At 54.6% G+C, this 20,927-nt stretch overlaps 1 protein-coding gene across 7 annotated transcripts; it reads left to right on the top strand.

Annotated features, from left to right (window-relative positions):
- The first annotated feature begins 1,926 nt into the window (after nucleotides 1–1,926).
- Nucleotides 1,927–13,745, top strand: FKBP8 (FKBP prolyl isomerase 8). Of its 7 annotated transcripts, none has more exons than XM_054466332.2 (9): nucleotides 1,927–2,051; nucleotides 3,542–3,858; nucleotides 5,799–5,968; nucleotides 6,060–6,148; nucleotides 7,081–7,301; nucleotides 7,744–7,916; nucleotides 12,160–12,237; nucleotides 12,712–12,843; nucleotides 13,252–13,745. In XM_054466332.2, the coding sequence occupies exons 2-9, from the start codon at nucleotides 3,567–3,569 to the stop codon at nucleotides 13,336–13,338; spliced, it is 1,242 nt and encodes a 413-aa protein (XP_054322307.1). In that variant the 5' UTR covers nucleotides 1,927–2,051; nucleotides 3,542–3,566; the 3' UTR covers nucleotides 13,339–13,745. The 7 variants fall into 7 exon arrangements, with proteins under 7 accessions (XP_054322307.1, XP_063513539.1, XP_054322308.1 ...); XM_054466333.2 differs by having other exon boundaries at nucleotides 1,939–2,051; nucleotides 7,084–7,301; XM_054466330.2 differs by lacking the exon at nucleotides 1,927–2,051 and adding an exon at nucleotides 2,471–2,648.
- Nucleotides 13,746–20,927: the final 7,182 nt, after the last annotated feature.

Here is a 20,927-nt window from a genome sequence, read left to right as displayed (position 1 = left end):
AAAAATTAGCTGGACATGATGGTGCACCTGTGGTCCCAGCTACTCAGGAGGCTGAGGCAGGAGGATTGCTTGAGCCCAGGAGATAGAGGTGGTTGCAGTGATCTGAGATCGTGCCATTACACTCCAGCCTGGGTTTCAAAGTAAGACCCTATCTCAAAAAAAAAAAAAGGCAGAGATATAAGTAAACTAGTTTGGGAAGCTGAGGCAGGCAGATCATGAGGTCAGGAGTTCCAGACCATCCTGGCCAACATGGTAAAACCCTGTCTCTACTAAAAATATAAAAATTAGCTGGGCATGGTGGCAGGCGCCTGTAGTCCCAGCTACTCAGGAGGCTGAGGCAGGAGAATCGTTGGAACCTAGGAGGTGGATATTGCAGTGAGCCGAGATCGCGCCACTGCACTCCAGCCTGGCGACAGAGAGAGACTCTGTCTCAAAAAAAAAAAAAAAAGAAAGAAAGAAAAAAAAAGTCTAGGCACGATGGCTCGCGCCTGTAATCCCAGTACTTTGGTATGTCGAGGTGGGCGGATCACGTGAGGTTGGGAGTTTAAGACCAGCCTGACCAACATGAAGAAATCCCGTGTCTACTAAAAATACAAAATTAGCCAGGCATGGTGGTGCATGCCTCTACTCCCAGCTACTCGGGAGGCTGAGGCAGGAGAATCGCTTGAACCTGGGAGGTTGCGGTGAGCTGAGATTGCGCCATTGCACTCCAGCCTGGGCACCAAGAGTGAAACTTCTTCTCAAAAAACAAAAACAAACAAACAAAAAACCCAAGTAAACTAGTTATGAAGTGGACGTTCATCAACTTCATTGTGCCAAGACAGCCAAATGGGGCACCTGGTCTTGCCTTGGGGAGGTCTGGGAGGGCTTCCTGTAGGAGGCAACCTGGGAACTCCAACCTTAGAAGTTAGTTGTCTCCAAAAAGCCAGTTACCACCTCCATGATAGCTACCTCCAAAAGCTGGTGTCTGACTCATCCATTCATCCATCCATCCATCCATCCACCTACCCATTTATTGAGTTTCTATAGATGCCAGGCATGGTTCAAGGAGGTGCTGGGTACAAATCAGGCAAAAATCTCTGCCAGGATGAAGCAGAGTGAGGGATGCTCCCTCCAACCACAAGCAAAAAAATGACAAGATAATTCTGGAAGGAGTAACTGCTAGGAAGGAAATAAAACTGAGTGAAGGAGGGAGAAGTGTCCCGGTTTCAAAACAAGATCCACAAAAACTTAGCTAATCAAGGATGCCACCTTCTTCCCGGGCCATGGGGACCTTATCACCCTCCAGCAGACAGTGCATAGAGAAGGAACTCCTCTCAGTGGCCCTGCTGGCTCAGTCGCCTGCGCAGCAGTAATTGAGCGCCTCCGGTATGCACCAGGCAACCTTCTAGACATTAAACTGTGTGGGGGATGGGAGGGAAGTTTCCGTATGCCTTTGGGCACGTCACTCCTCCTCAGGCCCTCAGGTGCACTTCTGTAACTAAGGCTTCAGGATGGGTCATTCGGCAACCCCAGAGCTGCCCTGCCCGTCAAGCTTGAACTCTTTAAGGAAATAGCATTTAGAGCGGACTGTGCCCCCAGCAGCCCTCAAGGTGAGAGTGCATAGATGGGGGTGTTTATCCCCATTTCGCAGATGATCAGGATGAAGCTCAGGGGAGAGGCAGGAGTCGCACAGGCTGCGCGATACTGACCCGTGTTGGGGTCCAGCCCAGGGTCCCCCGCCCCCACCCCCGCCGCAGCCGCAGCCGCAGCCCCAGCCCCAGCCCCAGCCCCAGCCCCAGGCCCAGCCCCAGGCCCAGCCCCAGCCCCAGCAGCCGGGAGGCTTCGGTCCCTTTAAGAACGCCCCGCGGAGCCAAGCAGGAAGGGGGAGGTGCCAACGCCCGGGACGGACGTCTGCAGGAGCCAATGGGTGCGGCAGTCGCGGCAGCGGCGGCCAATGGCCACGGCAGAGGCGGGGCCGAGCGGCAGAACCTGGTTCCCGAGGCGCGGCGGCCGCGGCTGGGGGCGGGGAGGGGGGCGCAGGACCCCAAGCGGGGGTCCCGGAGCCAGAGGCAAGTGTCCTGGGGTGCTGGGGGCGCCGTGCCGGCCGGGCCGCTGCCGTGGCCTAGGCTGGTCCGGGGGCTAGAGCGCCGGGGGCTGCGGCCGATGGGCGGGGCGAGGGGCCGCGCGGGCGGCCAGCCGGGGGGCACCGGGGTCGGGGGTGCCCGAGGGGGCGCGGCCGGGCGTGGGTGGCCAGGGATGGGGGTCACTGGGGGCAAAGGCGATCCAGCGGGAGGGTCCCGATGGAGGCGTGCAGGGCCAGGGGCGCCCGAGGCGTGCGGGGGTCGGGTGCCCCAGACTGGTGGCGTCAGACAGGCGTGGGTCGTTGGGGGCCTGGGTCGCGGCTTGACTGAGGGCCCGGCCGGGGCTCTGGGGCGTCAGGAGGGCGTGGGGTGTTATGGGATCGAAAAGGGGGGGCGTCTGGGGACACTGGAGTGTTTACGGCGAGACGGAGCGGCTGTGGGGGGAGCTGGCCCGTGCTGGGGGCGGTGGTGGTTGGGGCGGGGGGGTGGGAGGGGAGGCCGAATTGTGCGGGCGCGGGGAATTATGGGGGTGGGGGCTGGGAGGGTCTCTGAAAGTGGGGTTCCGAGCCCGGGAGGAGCAGGCAGGTGAGGGCTAGGGAGGGGATGCGGCAGGCTGGTTTGATGGCTGTGCCACACTCTTCTGAGCTTGGGGCCTGGGGGACGGAGGGATTGGTTGTTGGTTCAGGAGGTCTGGGGCAAGGAAGAAGCTGTAGAATGTGGTGGGACCTCGACCACTCCTGGAAAGGAGGCTGCTTTGAGGGGGTGGGACCGAGGCCTGATGAGAGTAGGACGGTCTCCTAGGGAAGGGTTTGGGCCAGGGTCCCTGATGTTGGGGTTGTGGGGGATAGTGTTAGATTCAGGGTGTGGAAGGAAAAAACGCTTGGGGTTTCTGGGTGATTACAGTTGGTGCTTTTGGGGAGGGTCTCCCCTTTGGAGAAGAGGCTGGAGGTGGGAGGCCCTGGTAAAAGATTCAGTTTCCCCCCAGTGGCCCTAGAGGCTCTAAAAATGGCTTCCCTAAGGCCTCGGAGGCTGTCCTCTCCACAAAAATCCCAGCACCCCTGGTTTAGCATATAATCAGGCAAAGCCACAGGGCCTGAAGCCCCAGGTTCAAATCCTCCTTTGGCCTTTGGCTTTCTCTGTGACCTTGGGCAAATGGCTTTGCCCCTCTGGCCTGTTTCCTGTTCTGTAAAATGTTGGGGGGAATCTTCCCTACTTCCTGGAGTTTTTGTAAACATTAAATAATAATTAGCTCTAATAATGGCTAACACTATTTGAGCCTGATGCCAAGGGCTTGATGCATGGGTTAATTTCTCCCAACAAGCTGGGGTTGTTGTTACACCCACTGTATAGATGAGGAAACTGAGGCCTGGAGCCCTTGAGTTACACAGAAAGTGATCGGCAGTGTGGGGAATCGGTACAGTGGAGACTTTGAGGGGCTGTGTAGGATTCTGACCCACATCTCTGCCCCCCACTTCCAGGGCCAATTCCCGTCCCCCCAGCAGCATGGCATCGTGTGCTGAACCCTCTGAGCCCTCTGCCCCACTGCCCGCCGGGGTCCCACCGCTCGAGGACTTCGAGGTGCTGGATGGGGTTGAGGATGCAGAGGGTGAGGAGGAAGAGGAGGAGGAAGAGGAGGAGGAGGATGACCTGAGTGAGCTGCCACCGCTGGAGGACATGGGACAACCCCCGGTGGAGGAGGCTGAGCAGCCTGGGGCCCTGGCCCGAGAGTTCCTCGCTGCCATGGAGCCCGAGCCCGCCCCAGCCCCGGCCCCGGAAGAGTGGCTGGACATTCTGGGTAAGGAGCAAAGGTGGATCAGGGTGCCCTTGGCCCTGGCCCTCTTGTCCCCTGAGCCTCATTTCCCCATCTGTGCTGTGAGGGTTGGAAGTCACGTGGTCACCACCGTGATCACCAGCCAGAGGCAACTACTGGAGATGTTTCACATTGATGTACCCCATTCATTGACTCACACACATGCACAATGTGCTGTGTCCCTGTTTCCCAGATCTGCTAACAGTGGCTCAGAGAGGCTGAGTCACCTGCCCAGAGCCACACAGCTAGCACGCCAGGCGCTGGCAGCTCCTAACCCCATCAATGCATCTTTTCTTGGCATTTGTCTGACACATGCTTGGGCTCTGAAAAATGTGTCCTGAGTGCACGCCAGCCTGGGCAACACCGCGAGACCCCACTTCCAAAACCAAAAATGTGTTCTGGGGTCAAGTGGATCAGAGGAATGTTATTTTGTTCAGCCTTCTGGTTGGTTCACGGTAGTGATAGTATTGTAAATGCTTAGAGCAATCCTACAAGAAGAAAACTACGTGAGCCCACACATGTTCCCCCCAACATACCCCATCACAGCAACTGAAAACAAGAGAAATGTTAGTATTCTATGGAAGATGTCTTGCTACTAGTATAGTACTGATATCTAATATACCGAATAATGCTGGTGCCCATGCAAATAATAAGATATCATTACCACTATCGATTGTAATAACAATACTATAGCAATAATATCCAATCATATTGACACTGATGGAACAGAAATATTACTAAATATCACCACCACTACTGATAAAAATCTTACTAATTTTTTTTTTTTTTCTTGAGACACAGTCTGACTCTGTCACCCAGGCTGGAATGCAGTGGTGCGATCTCAGTTCACTGCAACCTCCGCCTCTCAGGTTCAAGCGATTCTCCTGCCTCAGCCTCCTGAGCAGCTGGGACTATAGGTGCCCGCCTCCATGCCCGGCTGATTTTTGTATTTTTAGTAGAGACAGGGTTTCACCATGTTGGCCAGGCTGGTCTCGAACTCCTGACCTCAGGTGATCCACCTGCCTCGGCCTCCCAAAGTGCTGGAATTACAGGTGTGAGCCACCACGCCTGGCCCCTAATTTTTGTATTTTTAGTGGAGACAGGTTCTCAGCATGTTGACCAGGCTGGTCTCAAACTCCTGACCTCAAGTGATCCTCCTGCCTCAGCCTTCCAAAGTGCTGGGGTTACAGGTGTGAGCCACCATGCCTGGTCATTTTTTATTTTTTGTAGAGACGGGGTCTCACTATGTTGCCCAGGCTTGTCTCAAACTCCTGGGTTTAAACAGTCCTCTCATTTCAACCTCCCAAAGTTCTGGGATTACAGGCATGAGCCACCATGTGTGACCTTTGCTTAACTTCTAAATTCATCCCACTGGGTGCTTTGGTGGGGACACTGTATCACAGGGGTTCTGCTAACCAAGGGCCCCATGAGCACCTCATTTCATGGCTGGGTAAACCGAGGCCCAAACATCTCAGGGCAAGGATTTCAGCCTGAGGGCTGTTTGTCCTCTCTGAGCTTTGGTTTTCTTTCTTTTTGAGGAGGGTGGGGAGACTGGGTTCTTGCCATTTTGCCCAGATGCTGGCCTGAACTTGTGATCCTCCCACATTGGCCTCTCAAATAGCTGGAAACTCGGCAAGCCTCAGTTTTCTTAAAAAAAAAAAACAACCAGACCAACCATTGTTAGCTGGTCTGTAGCACCAGCACTGTCACCCCGAAGTCTGTCCCATCCTGCCCAATGTCCTGCATGTGGGGTTCCCCACTCTGGTGGCAGAGTGGCCACTGGAAGTTTGGTTTGTGCCCCAGTGTTGGGCCAGCCCCCTCTGGACAGCTAGTGGGCAAAGCTGAGGGTAGGAGTGGGGGCTCAGGGGAGCGGGTGCCTGTTTGAGCCGCCAGGTGACAGGCTGCATGTCCCTGGACCCTGGCAGGGAACGGGCTGTTGAGGAAGAAGACGCTGGTCCCAGGGCCGCCAGGTTCGAGCCGCCCGGTCAAGGGCCAGGTGGTCACCGTACATCTGCAGACGTCGCTGGAGAATGGCACGCGGGTGCAGGAGGAGCCGGAGCTGGTGTTCACTCTGGGTGACTGTGACGTCATCCAGGTGCGGGCTGGGGTGGGACAGGGCAGGGGCGAGGGGCGCGCATTGCTGGGTCTGAGTCTGCCTGACCGCTGGCTATCCCCACGCACCCCAGGCCCTGGATCTCAGTGTCCCACTCATGGACGTCGGGGAGACGGCCATGGTCACTGCTGACTCCAAGTACTGCTACGGCCCACAAGGCAGGTGAGAGTCGGCCACCCTTAGGTCTCTGCAGGTCTCAGGAGGGGGATGGGTGGAGTGGGTGTACCCCTCGGCTCACCCCATCTACTTGCCCATTTTATAGCCAAGAAACTGAGGCTGGGTGAGGTGGCTCACACCTGAAATCCCAGCACTTTGGGAGGTTGAGGTAGGAGGATTGCTTGAGACCTGGAGTTCCAGACCAGCTTAAGCAATATAGACCCCATCTCTATACAAAAAAATTTAAAAATTAGCCGTGTGTGGGCCGGGCATGGTGACTCACGCCTGTAATCCCAGCACTTTGGGAGGCCAGGGCAGGCGGATCATGAGGTCAGGAGATCAAGGCCATCCTGGCTAGCACGGTGAAACCCTGTCTCTACTAAAAATACAAAAAATTAGCCAGGCGTGGTGGCAGGTGCCTGTAGTCCCAGCTACTCTGGAGGCTGAGGCAGGAGAATGGCGTGAGCCTGGGAGGTGGAGCTTGCAGTGAGCCGAGATCGCACCACTGTACTCCAGCCTGGGCAAGAGAGCGAGACTCTGTCTCAAAAAAAAAAAAAAAAAAAAAAGCTGGGTGTGGTGCACACCTGTAGTCCCAGCTACTGAGGAGGCTCAGGCAGGAGGATCACTTGAGCCCATGTTTTTGAGGCTGCAGTGAGCCAAGACTGCACCACTGCACTTCAGCCCGGGCAACAGAGTGAGAACCTGTGTCTTAAAAAAAAGAAGGAAAACCGAGGCTTAGGGAGGGGAACTCGTTCGTCAAGTCCCGCAGCTCCAAGGCGGCAAGTCACTTCCCCTGCACTTTACTGAGGAGGGAATGACGGAGGGCAGAGGGGAGACAGATCCGGGGCTTGAGCCAAGCTCACTCCTTCCTAGCCAGCCCAGCGGGTTTAGGGGTCACCAGGTCTGAGTGCTGCCCCTGCCTGCTCCCACCCAACTAGCAGGAGCCCATACATCCCCCCGCACGCGGCCCTGTGCCTGGAGGTGACCCTGAAGACGGCTGTGGACGGGCCTGACCTGGAGATGCTCACGGGGCAGGAGCGCGTGGCCCTGGCCAACCGGAAGCGGGAGTGCGGCAACGCCCACTACCAGCGGGCGGACTTCGTCCTGGCCGCCAACTCCTATGACCTCGCCATCAAGGCCATCACCTCCAGCGCCAAAGGTGACCGCCTGGGTCAGATCCCCACCATCTCCCCTGCAAAGGTGTCCACTCTGTGCCAGAAACTTCCAGCCCCAGAGAGCCTCAGACTCAGAATATTCTAGAATAGCCCAGAATATGGGTAGATCCCCAACTGCCCCTAACCTAGGGCCTGTTACAGACTCGTGGTATATCCCAGACCAGTGGAGTGTTGTAGAATGCAAGTGTATATGGGGATGGGGTGACCATACACCGGGCCAGTTCACACGTACCACGGGCTAGGCCCTCGCTTGCTTAAGGCTCCATCTTGTAGCTTCGTCAGGAGAGCCCCAGGAAAGCGTGGCCCTTGGTCCGGTGTTAAAATTGGGGAGACTGAGGCCAGAGAGGCAGCCTCCGCAGAGGGGTGGGTGCCAGGGTGTCTGGTGGCGTGGTGACGGCTGCCGTGGCGGGCACTGTCTCCCAATAGTGGACATGACGTTCGAGGAGGAGGCACAGCTCCTGCAGTTGAAGGTGAAGTGTCTGAACAACCTGGCGGCCTCACAGCTGAAGCTCGACCACTACCGCGCAGCCCTGCGCTCCTGCAGCCTTGTGCTGGAGCACCAGCCAGACAACATCAAGGCTCTCTTCCGCAAGGGCAAGGTAGGCCACACCGGGGTGCCAGGCCGGGTCACTCAGCCTGGGGTATACGGGGTGGTCCCCAACCCTGCATTTGAGAAAGGCATAGATATAAGCCAGCTGAGCTCTGGGGTGCAGGTGGAGAAACTGAGGCCCAGACGGGTGCAGGAGTGTGGCCTGGTCACAGCAATTCATTGGCTGAGGCCAGAATTCGATCCTCGAGTCTTGGGTCCCCAACCTTTGGCCCAGTGTTGTTTGTTTGTTTCTGGAGACAGAGTCTCACTCTGTCACCCAGGCTGGAGTGCAGTGCTGTGATCTCAGCTCACCACCGCAACCTCCTCCTCCTGGGTTCAAGCGATCGTCCTGCCTCAACCTCCGAAGTAGCTGGGACTACAGGCGTGAGCCACCACACCCAGTTAATTTTTGTATTTTTAGTAGAGATGTGGTTAGCCATATTGGCCAGGCTGGTCTCGAACTCCTGACCTCAAGTGATATGCCCGCCTCAGCCTCCCCATGTGCTGAGATTACAGGCGTGAGCCACCGTGCCCGGCTTGGCCCAGTGTTGAAACCTCCTCACATAGAACCTCCATGGGTCGCATTTTTCCTCGGAGTAAAAGTGGAATCCTAGTCACAGCCCTTGGGGCCTTGAGTTATCTGGTCTTCCCCCTCCTGCTATCACCTCTTCCACCTCACTTTCTGCTTCTCTCCATCCCACCTGGCGTCCTCCCTTTCTGCTGTCTAGCCAGGCTCTCTCCACCTCAGGGCCTTTGCGTAGGCATTGCCGACTGCCTGAGATGTTCCTGACAGGCAGCACGTGGAGGTGACATGCCTCTTGTCCATCTCCCCTACTCGAAGGTGGAGATTTCGTCTGTCTTGCTCACTGCCGAATCTCCAACCTTACAAACAGGGCCAGGTACATAGTAGGTGCTCAGTAAAAGTCCTGGCAGAGGCCAGGCACGATGGCTCATGCCTGTAATCCCAGCACTTGGGATTACAGGAGGCCAAGGCAGGAGGATCGCTTGAGCCCAGACATTTGCGACAAGCCCAGGCAACATAGGGAGACCCCCTTCTCTACCAAAAAAAATACAAAAATTAGCTGGGTGTGGGGGCGCGGGCCTGTCGTCCCAGTTGCTCAGGAGGCTGAGGATGGCTTGAGCCCCGAAGGTCAAGGCTGCAGTGAGCCTTGATCACACCACTGCACTCCAGCCTTGGCAGCAGAGCAAGACCCTGTGTCAAAAACAAAACAAAAGAACAGAAAAAAAGTCCTGGCAGAACATAGGGGTGAATCTGGCTTGCACAGACTTGACCTTCGTTCTTACCCCCTTTTCTGTTCATCCTCACAGCCCCACCCCTAGGTGGGGATTTCAGTACCTTTTAGCAGTTAACGAAGGAAAGTGAGGCACAGATACTGGCTCACCTGCTGTGTGTCTGAAAAGCCTGACGTGGGGCTCCCTCCAGCTGGGATTTATTAAGCACATACTGTGTGTGGAGTTCTGCAGAGAAATACGAAGAGGGAGAAGATGCTGTTCCTGTTTTTGAAGCCTTTGTTCTCAACCTGGGGGTAGTATCCTCCTGGGGGCAGCAGGAGTGGCTGCTTGTGTAGCTTCATACAAGTTTGGACCTGCTGGTTGAAGGTGATAGAAACCCACTCAAACAGGTTCAAGCAGAAAGGAGGGATCGATGGCTCATGGAACTGCCAAGTTTGGATTAGCTGGCTTCAGGCATAGCTGGATCCAGGCACTCACAATATTGTGGGGATGCTGTTTCTCTGCTCTGACCTTCCCTCTTGGGCCGGCTCCTGTCTCAGGGTGACCATGATGCTCCCCCGTCCCCCCTGGAAAGTTTCAGATATTTCCATCTTCTACCCTTTCCTTTTTTTTTTTTTTTTTTTGAGACAGAGTCTTGCTCTGTCACCCAGGCTGGAGTGCAGTGGCACAATCTCGGCTCACTGCAACCTCTGCCTCCCAGGTTCAAGCGAGCACATCCAGCTTCTTTTTGTATTTTTAGCATAGACGGGGTTTCACCATGTTGGCCAGGCTGGTCTTGAACTCCTGACCTCAAGTGATCCATCTGCCTTGACCTCCCAAAGTGCTGGGATTACAGGCGTGAGCCACTTCGCCCAGCTCCATCTTCTCCCCTTAGCAACCCATCTCTCATCGGCACCAGCATAGTGCAGGCTGGATCTCATTGACTCATTTGGGTCATGTGCCTGGTCCTGAATCATTCACTATGGCCAAAGCTTTGGAAACATCAGGGCCAGGTGTGGTGCCTCACACCTGTAATCTCAGCACTTCGGGAGGCCAAGGTAGGAGGATCATTTGAGCCCAGGAATTCAAGACCAGCCTTGGCAGCATAGTGAGACCCCATTGCTACAAAAATTTAAAAAATAATTAAGGGCTGGGCATGGTGGCTCATGCCTATAATCCCAGCACTTTGGGAGACCGAGGCCAGTGGATTGGTTGAGCCCAGGAGTTCAAAACCATCCTGGGGAACATGGTGAGACCCTGTCTCTAAAATAAAAAAAATAAATAAGTAGGCCTGGAGCGGTGGCTCATGCCTGTAATACCAGCACTTTGGGAGGCTGAGGCAGGTGGATCACTTGAGGTCAGGAGTTTGAGACCAGGCTGGCCAACATGGTAAAACCCTGTCTCTACTAAAAATACAAAAATTAGCTGGTGGTGGCAGGTGCCTGTAATCCCAGTTACTCGGGAGGCTGAGGCAGGAGAATGGCGTGAACCTGGGAGGCAGAGCTTGCATTGAGCTGAGATCGTGCCACTGCACTCCAGCCTGGGCAAGAGTGACACTCCGTCTCAAAATAATAATAATAATAATAATAATAATAATTTTATAAATAAATACATAAATAATTTGTTGGACATGGTAGTACACACCTGTAGTCCCAGCTCCTCGGGAGGCTGAGGTTGGAGGATTGTTTGAGCCTAGGAGTTTGAGGCTGCAGTGAGCTATGATCGTGTCATTGCACTCCAGCCTGGGTGACCGATCAAGACCCTGTCTCCAAAGGAAAGGAAAAAAAAAACAACCTCTGGAAGCATCCATTCGGCCTCTCACCCGTGGAGGTGGTGAGGGAGGAGGCAGCGAGGTGGGTGCCTGGATCTCCAGCTGAGACAGGAAGGAGGAGCATGTTGCGGGGGCCAATGCCAAGCTAAGTGTGCACTGATGGAGTTTGAGGGCTAGGAGAGCAGTTTGGGAGTGGCTGGAACCCAGGGATGTTGCCAGAGCTCCATTTGGCACTTGTATGAGTAGCCAGGAGCCTGGCTGTTTTTTTTGTTTGTTTGTTTGTTTTTGAGACGGAGTCTCGCTCTATCGCCCAGGCTGGACTGCAGTGGTGTGATCTCGGCTCACTGCAAGTGCTGCCTCCTGGGTTCATGCCATTGTCCTGCCTCAGCCTCCCGAGTAGCTGGGACTACAGGCGCCCGCCACCATGCCCGGCTAATTTTTTTGTATTTTTTAGTAGAGATGGGGTTTCACCATGTTAGCCAGCATGGTCTCGACGTCCTGACCTGTTGATCTGCCCGCCTTGGCCTCCCAAAGTGCTGGGATTACAGGTTTGAGCCACCACGCCCGGCCTTATTTTTTTATTTTTATTTTTTTGAGATGGAGTCTCACTGTGTCGCCCAGGCTGGAGTGCAGTGGCGCCATCTCGGCTCACTGCAAGCTCCACCTCCCAGGTTCACGCCATTCTCCTGCCTCAGCCTCCCGAGTAGCTGGGACTATCAGGCGCCCGCCACCTTGCCCGGCTAATTTTTTTTGTATTTTTAGTAGAGAGGGGGTTTCACCGTGTTTGCCAGGACGGTCTCGATCTCCTGACCTTGTGATCCGCCCGCCTCAGCCTCCCAAAGTGCTGGGATTACAGGCATGAGCCACTGTGCCCAGCCCTTTTTTTTTTTTTTAAGACAGGGTTGCACTCTGTCACCCAGACTGGGGTGCAGTGGCATGATCTTGGCTCACTGCAACTTCTGCCCCCCAGGTTCAAGCAATCCTCCCACCTCAGCCTTCTGAGTAGCTAGGACTACAGGTGCATGCCACCACGCCTTGCTAATTTTTGTATTTTTTGGTAGAGATGGGGTTTCTCCATGTTGGCCAGGCTGTTTTTATTTTATTTTTTGAGATGGAGTCTTGCTCTGTTGCTCAGGCTGGAGTGCAGTGACACAATCTTGGCTCACTGCAACCTCCTGGGCTGGATTTCTTGAAGGACAGTGAGGCCCAGGTATGGGTCCAGAGTGATGCCACCCCCTTCCCCTTACAGGTGCTGGCCCAGCAGGGGGAGTACAGTGAGGCCATCCCCATCCTGAGGGCAGCCCTGAAGCTAGAACCTTCCAACAAGGTGAGCAGGACAGGGGTGCCCTGGAACTTGCTCGGCTGGGAAGTCCCTCCCGTGGTCTGCCCCAGGTCTTTCTTGCTATGGCTCTCTGTTGTGTTCCCACCTGGGCAGTGGCACGGAGTAGGTACCTGAAGGGTCGTGGTTAGCTTGTGAAGACCCTCATGATGGCCACACAGGCAGTCTGGGCTCTCACCCCTCCAGCAGCTGAGGGCACTGCCAGCCTGCTCCATGCCAATGTCCTTGGCCTTCCTTCCAGAACCTTTTGTCTCCTGGCTACCTTGTGCTCTGCCCCATCTACTGGCTCCCTAGGAGGGATGGGGTCAGCAGCCCTGACTTTGCTAAGCCCAGAAAGGGGCAGATGGGACCCCTATGTCCCAATGGTCCCAGCACCCAAACAGCCTAGAGTCCCAGAAAGGCAGAGCGCCAGTGATGACAGGTTGGCCACTGCATGTTCTCAGCTTCCGCTGCCTTCCGCAGACGATCCACGCAGAGCTCTCAAAGCTGGTGAAGAAGCATGCGGCACAGCGGAGCACGGAGACTGCCTTGTACCGGAAAATGCTGGGCAACCCCAGCCGGCTGCCTGCTAAGTGCCCTGGCAAGGGTGCCTGGGTAAGCTGGGGCACAGAATGGGCAGGGGCTGCGTGCAGGGCACGCCTAGCAGAGGGATTTTATTTTGCATACATGGATGTCCTTGGAGACTGGGCCGTCCTGGGCGATGCAGGGGACATGGAGAGAGCCCAGCCCTGTGTGATCACGAGTGGAGTTGAAGGTGGAACTCAAGCTGGAAGGCTGGGGGTGGACTATGGAGCCTCTTCCAGGGCACGAGGGGCGGTGTCCTGGAGGAGGGGCCATTTGATTTGGGTTTTGCTGCATGCGTAGGAGTTTGCCAGGAAGTGGGAAATACATAGTCTGGCAGTGATTTGTTGGGAGGTCTGTTTGGGCTGTGCTGGCAGCTGAGGCCCCAGAGGCCAGTCTTGACCTCCCTCCACCCTTCTCTCCCCTCCTTTTTATCCACAGTCCATCCCATGGAAGTGGCTGTTTGGGGCGACTGCTGTTGCCTTGGGGGGTGTGGCACTCTCTGTGGTCATCGCTGCCAGGAACTGAACACCTAGCTGGCCGCCACCCCCTCTGCACACCATGGACCCTGCCCTGCGCTCCCCAACTCCCCCAGGCTCCCTGTCCACTGCCCTCCCTTGTCTGGCCCCCTCCTCCGGGTTAGGGGAGCAAGGATTGGGGGTCGTGCAGCCCAGCCAGCAGGAGGGACTGAGGCCCTCTAGGAGGAAAGCCCAGAGGGAGGGGGCCCTCCTTCCTTCAGACCCAGTTTTCCCCCACCCTCCTTACCCCGCTGGGCTAGGTCTCCGCCAGGGCCGGCCTCAGTTTCTCCTCAACAGGCCTGGGGGCAGCCCTTCCCCTGCCTAGTCCCCGCCTGAGTGCCAGCCCCCCTGCCCCGCCTGCCACCCCCTGTCCAGGTTCCCTCCCCGCCACAGTGAAATAAAGCGTCCCACCCTGCATTTCCACGGACTCCTGAGCTTTCTTCTCCCGCTGCCTGGGGCTGGGCCAGAGACAGCCTGTGATGCATCTGGAGTCACACAGCATGGTGGATGTGGCTGAGCCAGCTGGAGCTGGGGGTCTCCTCTCCGGGCACAACACACTTGCTTTACAGAGGAGAAACTGAGGCATAGAGAAGTGGGGTGATGTAGCAGGGACAAGTGGGTTGAGAGGTCTGACTCAGCTGGACTCTGGGGGTGTTACTGCCCAGCTCCACTCGTTACCCCAGCATTCACTGTTTCCTCATCTGAAATCCAGGACCCTAGTGGGCCCTATCTTGTGGCTGCTGCATGGGTTCTGTGGCATCATTGCTTTACCTAGTGGATGTGCTGAATTCAAAAGAGACAGATGGTAGGAGGATGACTTGAGCACAGGAATTTGAGGCTTTAGTGAGCTATGATTGCACCAGTGCGCTCCAGCCTAGGCTGGAAGACCTCACCAGAGTGAGGTCTCTCTTTTTATTATTTATTTATTTATTTTTGAGATGGAGTCTCACTCTGTCACCAAGCTGAAGTACAGCGGCACGATCTCTGCTCACTGCAACCTCCACCTCCCGGGTTCAAGCAATTCTTCTGTTTCAGCCTCCCGAGTAGCTGGGACTACAGGCGTGCGCCACCACGTGCAGCTAATTTTTGTATTTTTAGTAGAGACAGGGTTTCACCATGTTGGTCAGGATGGTCTTGATCTCTTGACCTTGTGCTCTGCCTGCCTAGGCCTCCCAAAGTGCTGGGATTACAGGTGTGAGTCACCATGCCCGGCTCTTTTTTTTTTTTTTGAAACAGAGTCTCACTCTGTGGCCCCGGCTGGAGTGCAGTGGCACCATCTCGGCTCACTGCAAGCTCTGCCTCCCGGGTTCACGCCATTCTCCTTCCTCAGCCTCCCGAGTAGCTGGGACTATCAGGCGCCCGCCACCTCGCCCGGCTAATTTTTGTTGTATTTTTAGTAGAGATGGGGTTTCACCGTGTTCGCCAGGATGGTCTCGATCTCCTGACCTTGTGATCCACCCGCCTCGGCCTCCCAAAGTGCTGGGATTACAGGCGTGAGCCATCGCGCCCGGCCTTTTTTTTTTTTTTTTTTAAAGAGGTGGGGTGTAGTGTCATGGCCTGTAATTTCAGGTCTTTGGAAGCCAAGGTGGGAGGGTCGCTTGAGCCCAGCCTGGTCAACATAGTGAGATTCCATCTATGTTTAAAAAAAAAAAAAGAATGCGCCAGGCACAGTGGTTCCCACCTGTAATCCAAGCACTTTGGGAGGCCGAGGTGGGTGGATCACTTGAACTCAGGAGTTCCAGACCAGCCTGCCCAACATAGTGAAACCCCATCTCTACTTAAAATACAAAAATTAGCTGGGTGTAGTGGCCCATCCCTGTAATCCCAGCTACTCCGGAGGCAGAGGTTGCAGTGAACCAAGATCATGGGACTATACTGCAGCCTGGGCAACACAGCGAGACTCCATCTCAAAACAAGAGACAGATGGGGTCCAGGGGAGAGGATGTGAATGTCTGGATGCAGCCTGTGAGAAGGCACAGCTGGAGGTCCAGGAAGACCTCTCCCAGGGGATGTGTGCACTGATATTTCAGCGATGGCAAGGGTCTGCCCATGCAGGGAGCTGACAGCCCCAGGTCTGGGCAACAGCACGCCCAGTGCAAAGACTCTGGGGCCAGCTCTAACCTGGTGCATTCCAGATGGATGAGGCTGGGTAGCCTGCAGAGCCACACCCTGCAGGGCTTCAGGGGCCATGAGGAAGGGCCAGGGTTGATGCTGGGAGGTTCCCTGATCCCATCTGGCTCTCCCAACTCTGGACTCTGGGAGCTTCTCCCATGATGCCACTCACCAGTGCAGCCAGGATGGGCAGAGCCAGCATCAGGGCCTCTGTCAGCCCAGCACCCGCACCCCTTCTTCCTGCTGTTCCATCTTGCCCCCAAGAATAAGGGCATCCCCGAAAATAGACTACAGTCACTTCACCTGCATCTGTCCCCTTACAGCCCAGGAGGGGAACCTGCCTGCCACAGCCACCCAGCAGAAGTTGGTGCAGAAGGGAGGTTGGAGGGCCTCCCAAAGGTCTGGGACTCCAATCTGCACCCCCACCTCACCCACTCACCCGCTTCTTCTAGGCCCTTGTTCTCTGGGTCACCTGGATGACTTGAGGCTGAGTGTGGCTTGAGACTGTGCCCTTTCCAGTGGTTAGCCCCAGGTTCAGGCATTCTCCTGCCTCAGCCTCCCAAGTAGCTGGGATTACAGGCATGCGCCACCACACCCAACTAATTTTTTTTTTTTTTTTTTTTTTTTGCACACCAGCTCTGTCACCCAGGCTGGAGTGCAGTGGCATGATCTCAGCTCACTGCAACCTCTGACCTCTGCCTCCCAGGTTCAAGCGATTCTCCCGCCTCAGCTTCCCAAGTAGCTGGGATTACAGGTTCACGCCACCACACCTGGCTAATTTTTTTATTATTTATTTATTTATTTATTTTTGAGATGGGGTCTTGCTCTGTCACCCAGGCTGGAGTGCAGTGGCCCAATCTTGGCTTACTGCAGCCTCTGCCTCCAGGGTTCAAGCAGTTCTCCCACCTCAGCCTCTCAAGTAGCTGGGATTACAGGGGCACGCAATCAAGCTTGGCTAATTTTTTTTTTTTTTTTTTTTTTTTTGAGACAGAGTCTCACTCTGCAGCCCAGGCTGGAGTGCAGTGGCATGATCTTATGATCTTGTTCACTGCTACCTCTGCCTCCCAGATCACGGTTCAAGCGATTCTCCTGCCTCAGCCTCCTGAGTAGCTGAGATTACAGGCACGCGCCACCATGTCCAGATAATTTTTGTATTTTTAGTAGAGACGGGGTTTCACCATGTTGGCCAGGCTGATATTGAACTCCTGACCTTATGATCCACCCGCCTCGGTCTCCCAAAGTGCTGGGATTACAGGCATGAGCCACCACGCCTGGCCTTTTTTTTTTTTTGAGACGGAGTCTTGCTGTGTCATCCAGGCAGGAGTGCAGTGGTGCATCTTGGCTCACTGCAACCTCCGCTTCCAGAATTTAAGGGATTCGCCTGCCTCATCCTCCTGAGTAGCTGGGATTACAGGCGCGTGCCACCACGCCCAGCTAATTTTGCGTTTTTAGTAGAGACGGAGTTTCACCACATTGGTGATTAACTTTCTTTTTTTATCTCTCTCTCTGCTATCCAGGTCGGAGTGCAGTGGCACCATCTCAGCTCACTGCAAACTCTACCTCCCAGGTGCAAGGGATTCTTGTGCCTCAGAATCCCTATAACAAGCCTGTAATCCCGGCACTTTGGGAGGCCAAAGTGGGTGGATCACCTGAGGTCAGGAGTTCGAGAACAGCCTGGCCAACTGGTGAAACCTCCTGGGTGAAACCCAGGAGGCAGAGGTTGCAGTGACCTAAAATCGCGCCATCGCACTCCAACCTGGGCAACAAGAGTGAAACTCATCGCCAAAAAATATATATATAGAACCTCTTGACTTTTCATAACGCAAAGTCAACTTGTTTCCTGTTCATGTAGCACACAAATCCTTTTTTTTTCCCCCCGAGACAGAGTATTGCTCTGTTGCCCAGGCTGGACTGCAGTGGCCTGATCTCGGCTCACTGCAACCTCTGCCTCCTAGGTTCAGCAATTCTCCTGCCTCAGCCTCCAAAGTAGCTGGGATTACAGGTGAGTGCCACTACATCCGGCCACTTTTTTTGTATTTTTGGTAGAGGTGGGGTTTCACCTTGTTGGCCAGGCTGGTCTCGAACTCCTGGCCTCGTAATCCGCCTGCCTCGGCCTTCCAAAGTGCTGTGATTACAGGCGTGAGCCACCACACCTGGCCAGCATACAAATCTTAAGATATGGAATTTCTTCAATCCAGGAGCTCCTAGGATATTTTAGTCTTGTTTTTTTCTTAGAGACACGGTCTCGCTGTGTCACCCAGGCTGGAGTGCAGTGGCGCCATCGCAGCTCTCTGCAGCATTGACCCACCCCCTGCACTCAGGTGATTCTCCCACCTCAGCCTCCCAAGTAGCAGGGGCTACAGGCACGTGCCACGGCTCTCAGCCAATACTTTAGTCTTGAATTGCAGCCTAGACCTGGCTAAATGTGAGACTGATAGTTAATATTTCACTCACTTGTTTGATACACTTTTTTTTTGAGACGGAGCCTCACTCTGTCACCCAGGCTGCAGTGCAGTGGGGCGATCTCGGCTCACTGCAACCTCTGCCTCCTGGGTTCAGGTAATTCTCCTGCCTCAGCTTCCCGAGTAGCTGGGACTGCAGGCACGTACCACCACGCCCGGCTAATTTTTATATTTTTATTAGAGACAGGGTTTCACCATGCTGACCAGGCTGGTCTCGAACTCCTGACTTCAAGTCATCCGCCCACCTCGGCCTCCCTAAGTGCTGGGATTATAGGTGTGAGCCACTACTCCTGGCTGCTTGTTTGATAAACTTTTTAAAAAGCTTTATTAAAGGAAAGAAATGTCCTTCCTGGCCAAGCAAACTGCCGGTGCCAATGTCTGGAGTTGAAATAGCCCCGCTGGCCAGGCGTGGTGGCTCAAGCCTGTAATCCCAGCACTTTGGGAGGCCAAGGCGGGCAGATCACGAGGTCAGGAGATTGAGACCATTCTGGCCAACATGGTGTCTCTACTAAAAATACAAAAAAATTAGCCGGGCGTGGTGGCACACGCCTGTAGTCCTAGCTACATGGGAGGCTGAGGCAGGAGAATGGCATGAACCCAGGAGGTGGAGCTTGCAGTGAGCTGAGATCGCGCCACTGCACTCCAACCTGGGTGACAGAGTGAGACTCCATCTCAAAAAAAGAAAAAAGAAAAGAAATAGCCCCGGAGCTGCCTAGAACATGCAAGTTATGACATGGTCCGGGGACGGGGAGGAGAGAGGCCCCGAATGGCCAGACTAGGAGTGTGAAATTGAATGTGGTCATTCACTCGGCCACTTCATCCTCAAAGGTCTGAGCTGGTTGTGGGTGGCGAGCTGGAGCATCCAGCATGTGTGACGCTGCAGTTGTGTTGAAGGCATGGGATGCCTTTAATGGGTAGTGAAGGGTATCCCTTGTGGATGGCATAGCTGTGCAAGGTATGCCAGCTGGACCATGTGTGGTACCTTTGGAGAATGACGGGGATGGCTTTTTCTTTCATACCAAAGCATTTACTAACACCTCCCATGTACCTGGCCTTGAGCAGTGACTCAGGAGGGCCTTTCCCGACTCGCCATGGGCTGTGAATTGGACGTGAGCACTGCAGAAGGAATTTTGTATGTGTACGCGAGCTCACATTTCTGGAACACTTGAACAGGGTGAGCTACACATGTCCTTGTCTCATGTCATCGTCACAGGAGAATCAAGCAGATGCTGTTACACTCCCTGTTTTCTGGATGAGCAAACTGAGGAATAGAGAGGACAAGACATGTCCAAGACCACACACAGGGTGGGGTCACTGCTTCCATCAGAGAGTTCACCAGGTGAACTGTGTGTCCGGGGGGTACCCCAGGGTGATCAACTCACTTGCAATATTGTGGGTGACCTAGTTCTTTTTTTTTTCTTTTTTGAGATGGAGTCTCGCTGTGTCGCCCAGGCTGGAGTGCAGTGGCGCAATCTCAGCTCACTGCAAACTCCACCTCCCAGGTTCATGCCATTCTCCTGCCTCAGCCTCCCGAGTAGCTGGGCCTACAGGCGCCTGCCACAACGCCTGGCTAATTTTTTTGTATTTTTAGTAGAGACGGGTTTTACCTTGTTAGCCAGGATGGTTTCGATCTCCTGACCTCGTGATCTGCTCACCTCAGCCTCCCAAAGTGCTGGGATTACAGGTGTGAGCCACCACGCCCGGCCATGGGTAACCTAGTTCTTAAAAATTTCTGCAGACAAAGCCGGATATAGTGGCTCACGCCTGTAATCCCACCACTTTGGGAGGCCGAGGCAGGTGGATCACTTGAGGTCAGGAGTTCGAGACAAACATGGTGAAATCCCGTCTCTACTAAAAATACAAAATTAGCTGGGTTGGCGTGTGCCTGTAATCCCAGCTACTCAGGAGGCTGAGGCAGGAGAATCACTTGAACCAGGAGGCAGAGGTTGCAGTGAGCCCAGATCGTGCCACTGCACTCCAGCCTGGGCAACAAGAGCAAAACTCCGTCTCAAAACAAACAAACAAAAATGTCTGCAGACGGCCAGGCATGGTGGCTCATGCCCTATAATCTTAGCACTTCCTAGCACTTTGGGAGGCTAGGCGGGAGGATCTTTTGAACCCAGGAGTTAGAGACCAGACTGGGCAACATGGAAAAATCCCATCTCTTCAAAAAATACAAAAGATTGGCCCAGTATGGTGAAGCATGCCTGTAATTTCAGCTACTTGGGAGGCTGAGGTGGGAGGATGGGTTGAGCCCAGGAGTTCGAGGCTGCAGTGAGCCGAGATCATGCCACTGCACTCCAGCCTGGGTGACAGAGTGAGACCTTGTCTCAAAAAAAAAAAAAAAAGACCAGGCACAGTGGCTCACGCCTGTAATCCCAGCACTTTGGGAGGCCAAGGCAGGTGGATCTTCAGATCATGTGGTCAGGAGATTGAGACCATCCTGGCTAACACGGTGAAACCCTGTCTACTAAATATACAAAAAATTAGCCGGGCATGGTGGTATGTGCCTGTAACCCCAGCTACTTGGGAGGCTGAGGCAGGAGAATCGCTTGGACCCAGGAGGCGGAGGCTGCAGTGAACCCAAGATTGTGCCACTGCACTCCAGCCTGGGTGACAGAGTGAGACTCCGTCTCAAAAAAAAAAAAAAAAAAGAAACTTCTGCAGAGCATGCCAACGTCTGATAAGTTCTGCCTTATTTTTCCTGGGGTCTCATTGAGATCCACTGGGGAATCAAATGTCAAGTAGATGTGGATAAATACTTTTTTTGTTGTTGTTGAGACCGAGTCTCACTCTGTCACCCAGGCTGCAGTGCAGTGGCACAATCTCAGCTCACTGCAAGCTCCGCTTCCCAGGTCCAAGTGATTCTCCTGCCTCAGCCTTCCGAGTAGCTGGGATTACAGGCACGTGCCACCATGCCTGGCTAATTTTAGTGTTTTTAGTAGAGATGGGGTTTCACTATGTTAGTCATGGTGGTCTCGAACTCCTGACCTCATGATCCACCCTTCTTGGCCTTCAAAAGTGC

Source organism: Pongo pygmaeus, chromosome 20 (assembly GCF_028885625.2).
Source record: "Pongo pygmaeus isolate AG05252 chromosome 20, NHGRI_mPonPyg2-v2.0_pri, whole genome shotgun sequence".
Taxonomy (NCBI): Eukaryota; Metazoa; Chordata; class Mammalia; order Primates; family Hominidae; genus Pongo; species Pongo pygmaeus.
Note: the sequence above shows the minus strand (reverse complement) of the source record. Positions and strands in the feature narration are given on the sequence as shown.

Excerpts from the sequence above, each read along its gene's own strand:
- FKBP8 (XM_063657469.1), top strand. The coding sequence starts at position 3,567 with ATGGCATCGTGTGCTGAACCCTCTGAGCCCTCTGCCCCACTGCCCGCC. Across the intron at positions 5,969-6,059 it reads GTGACTGTGACGTCATCCAG|GCCCTGGATCTCAGTGTCCC; the intron begins GTGCGGGCTGGG and ends CACGCACCCCAG. Across the intron at positions 12,238-12,711 it reads AGCTAGAACCTTCCAACAAG|ACGATCCACGCAGAGCTCTC; the intron begins GTGAGCAGGACA and ends TGCCTTCCGCAG.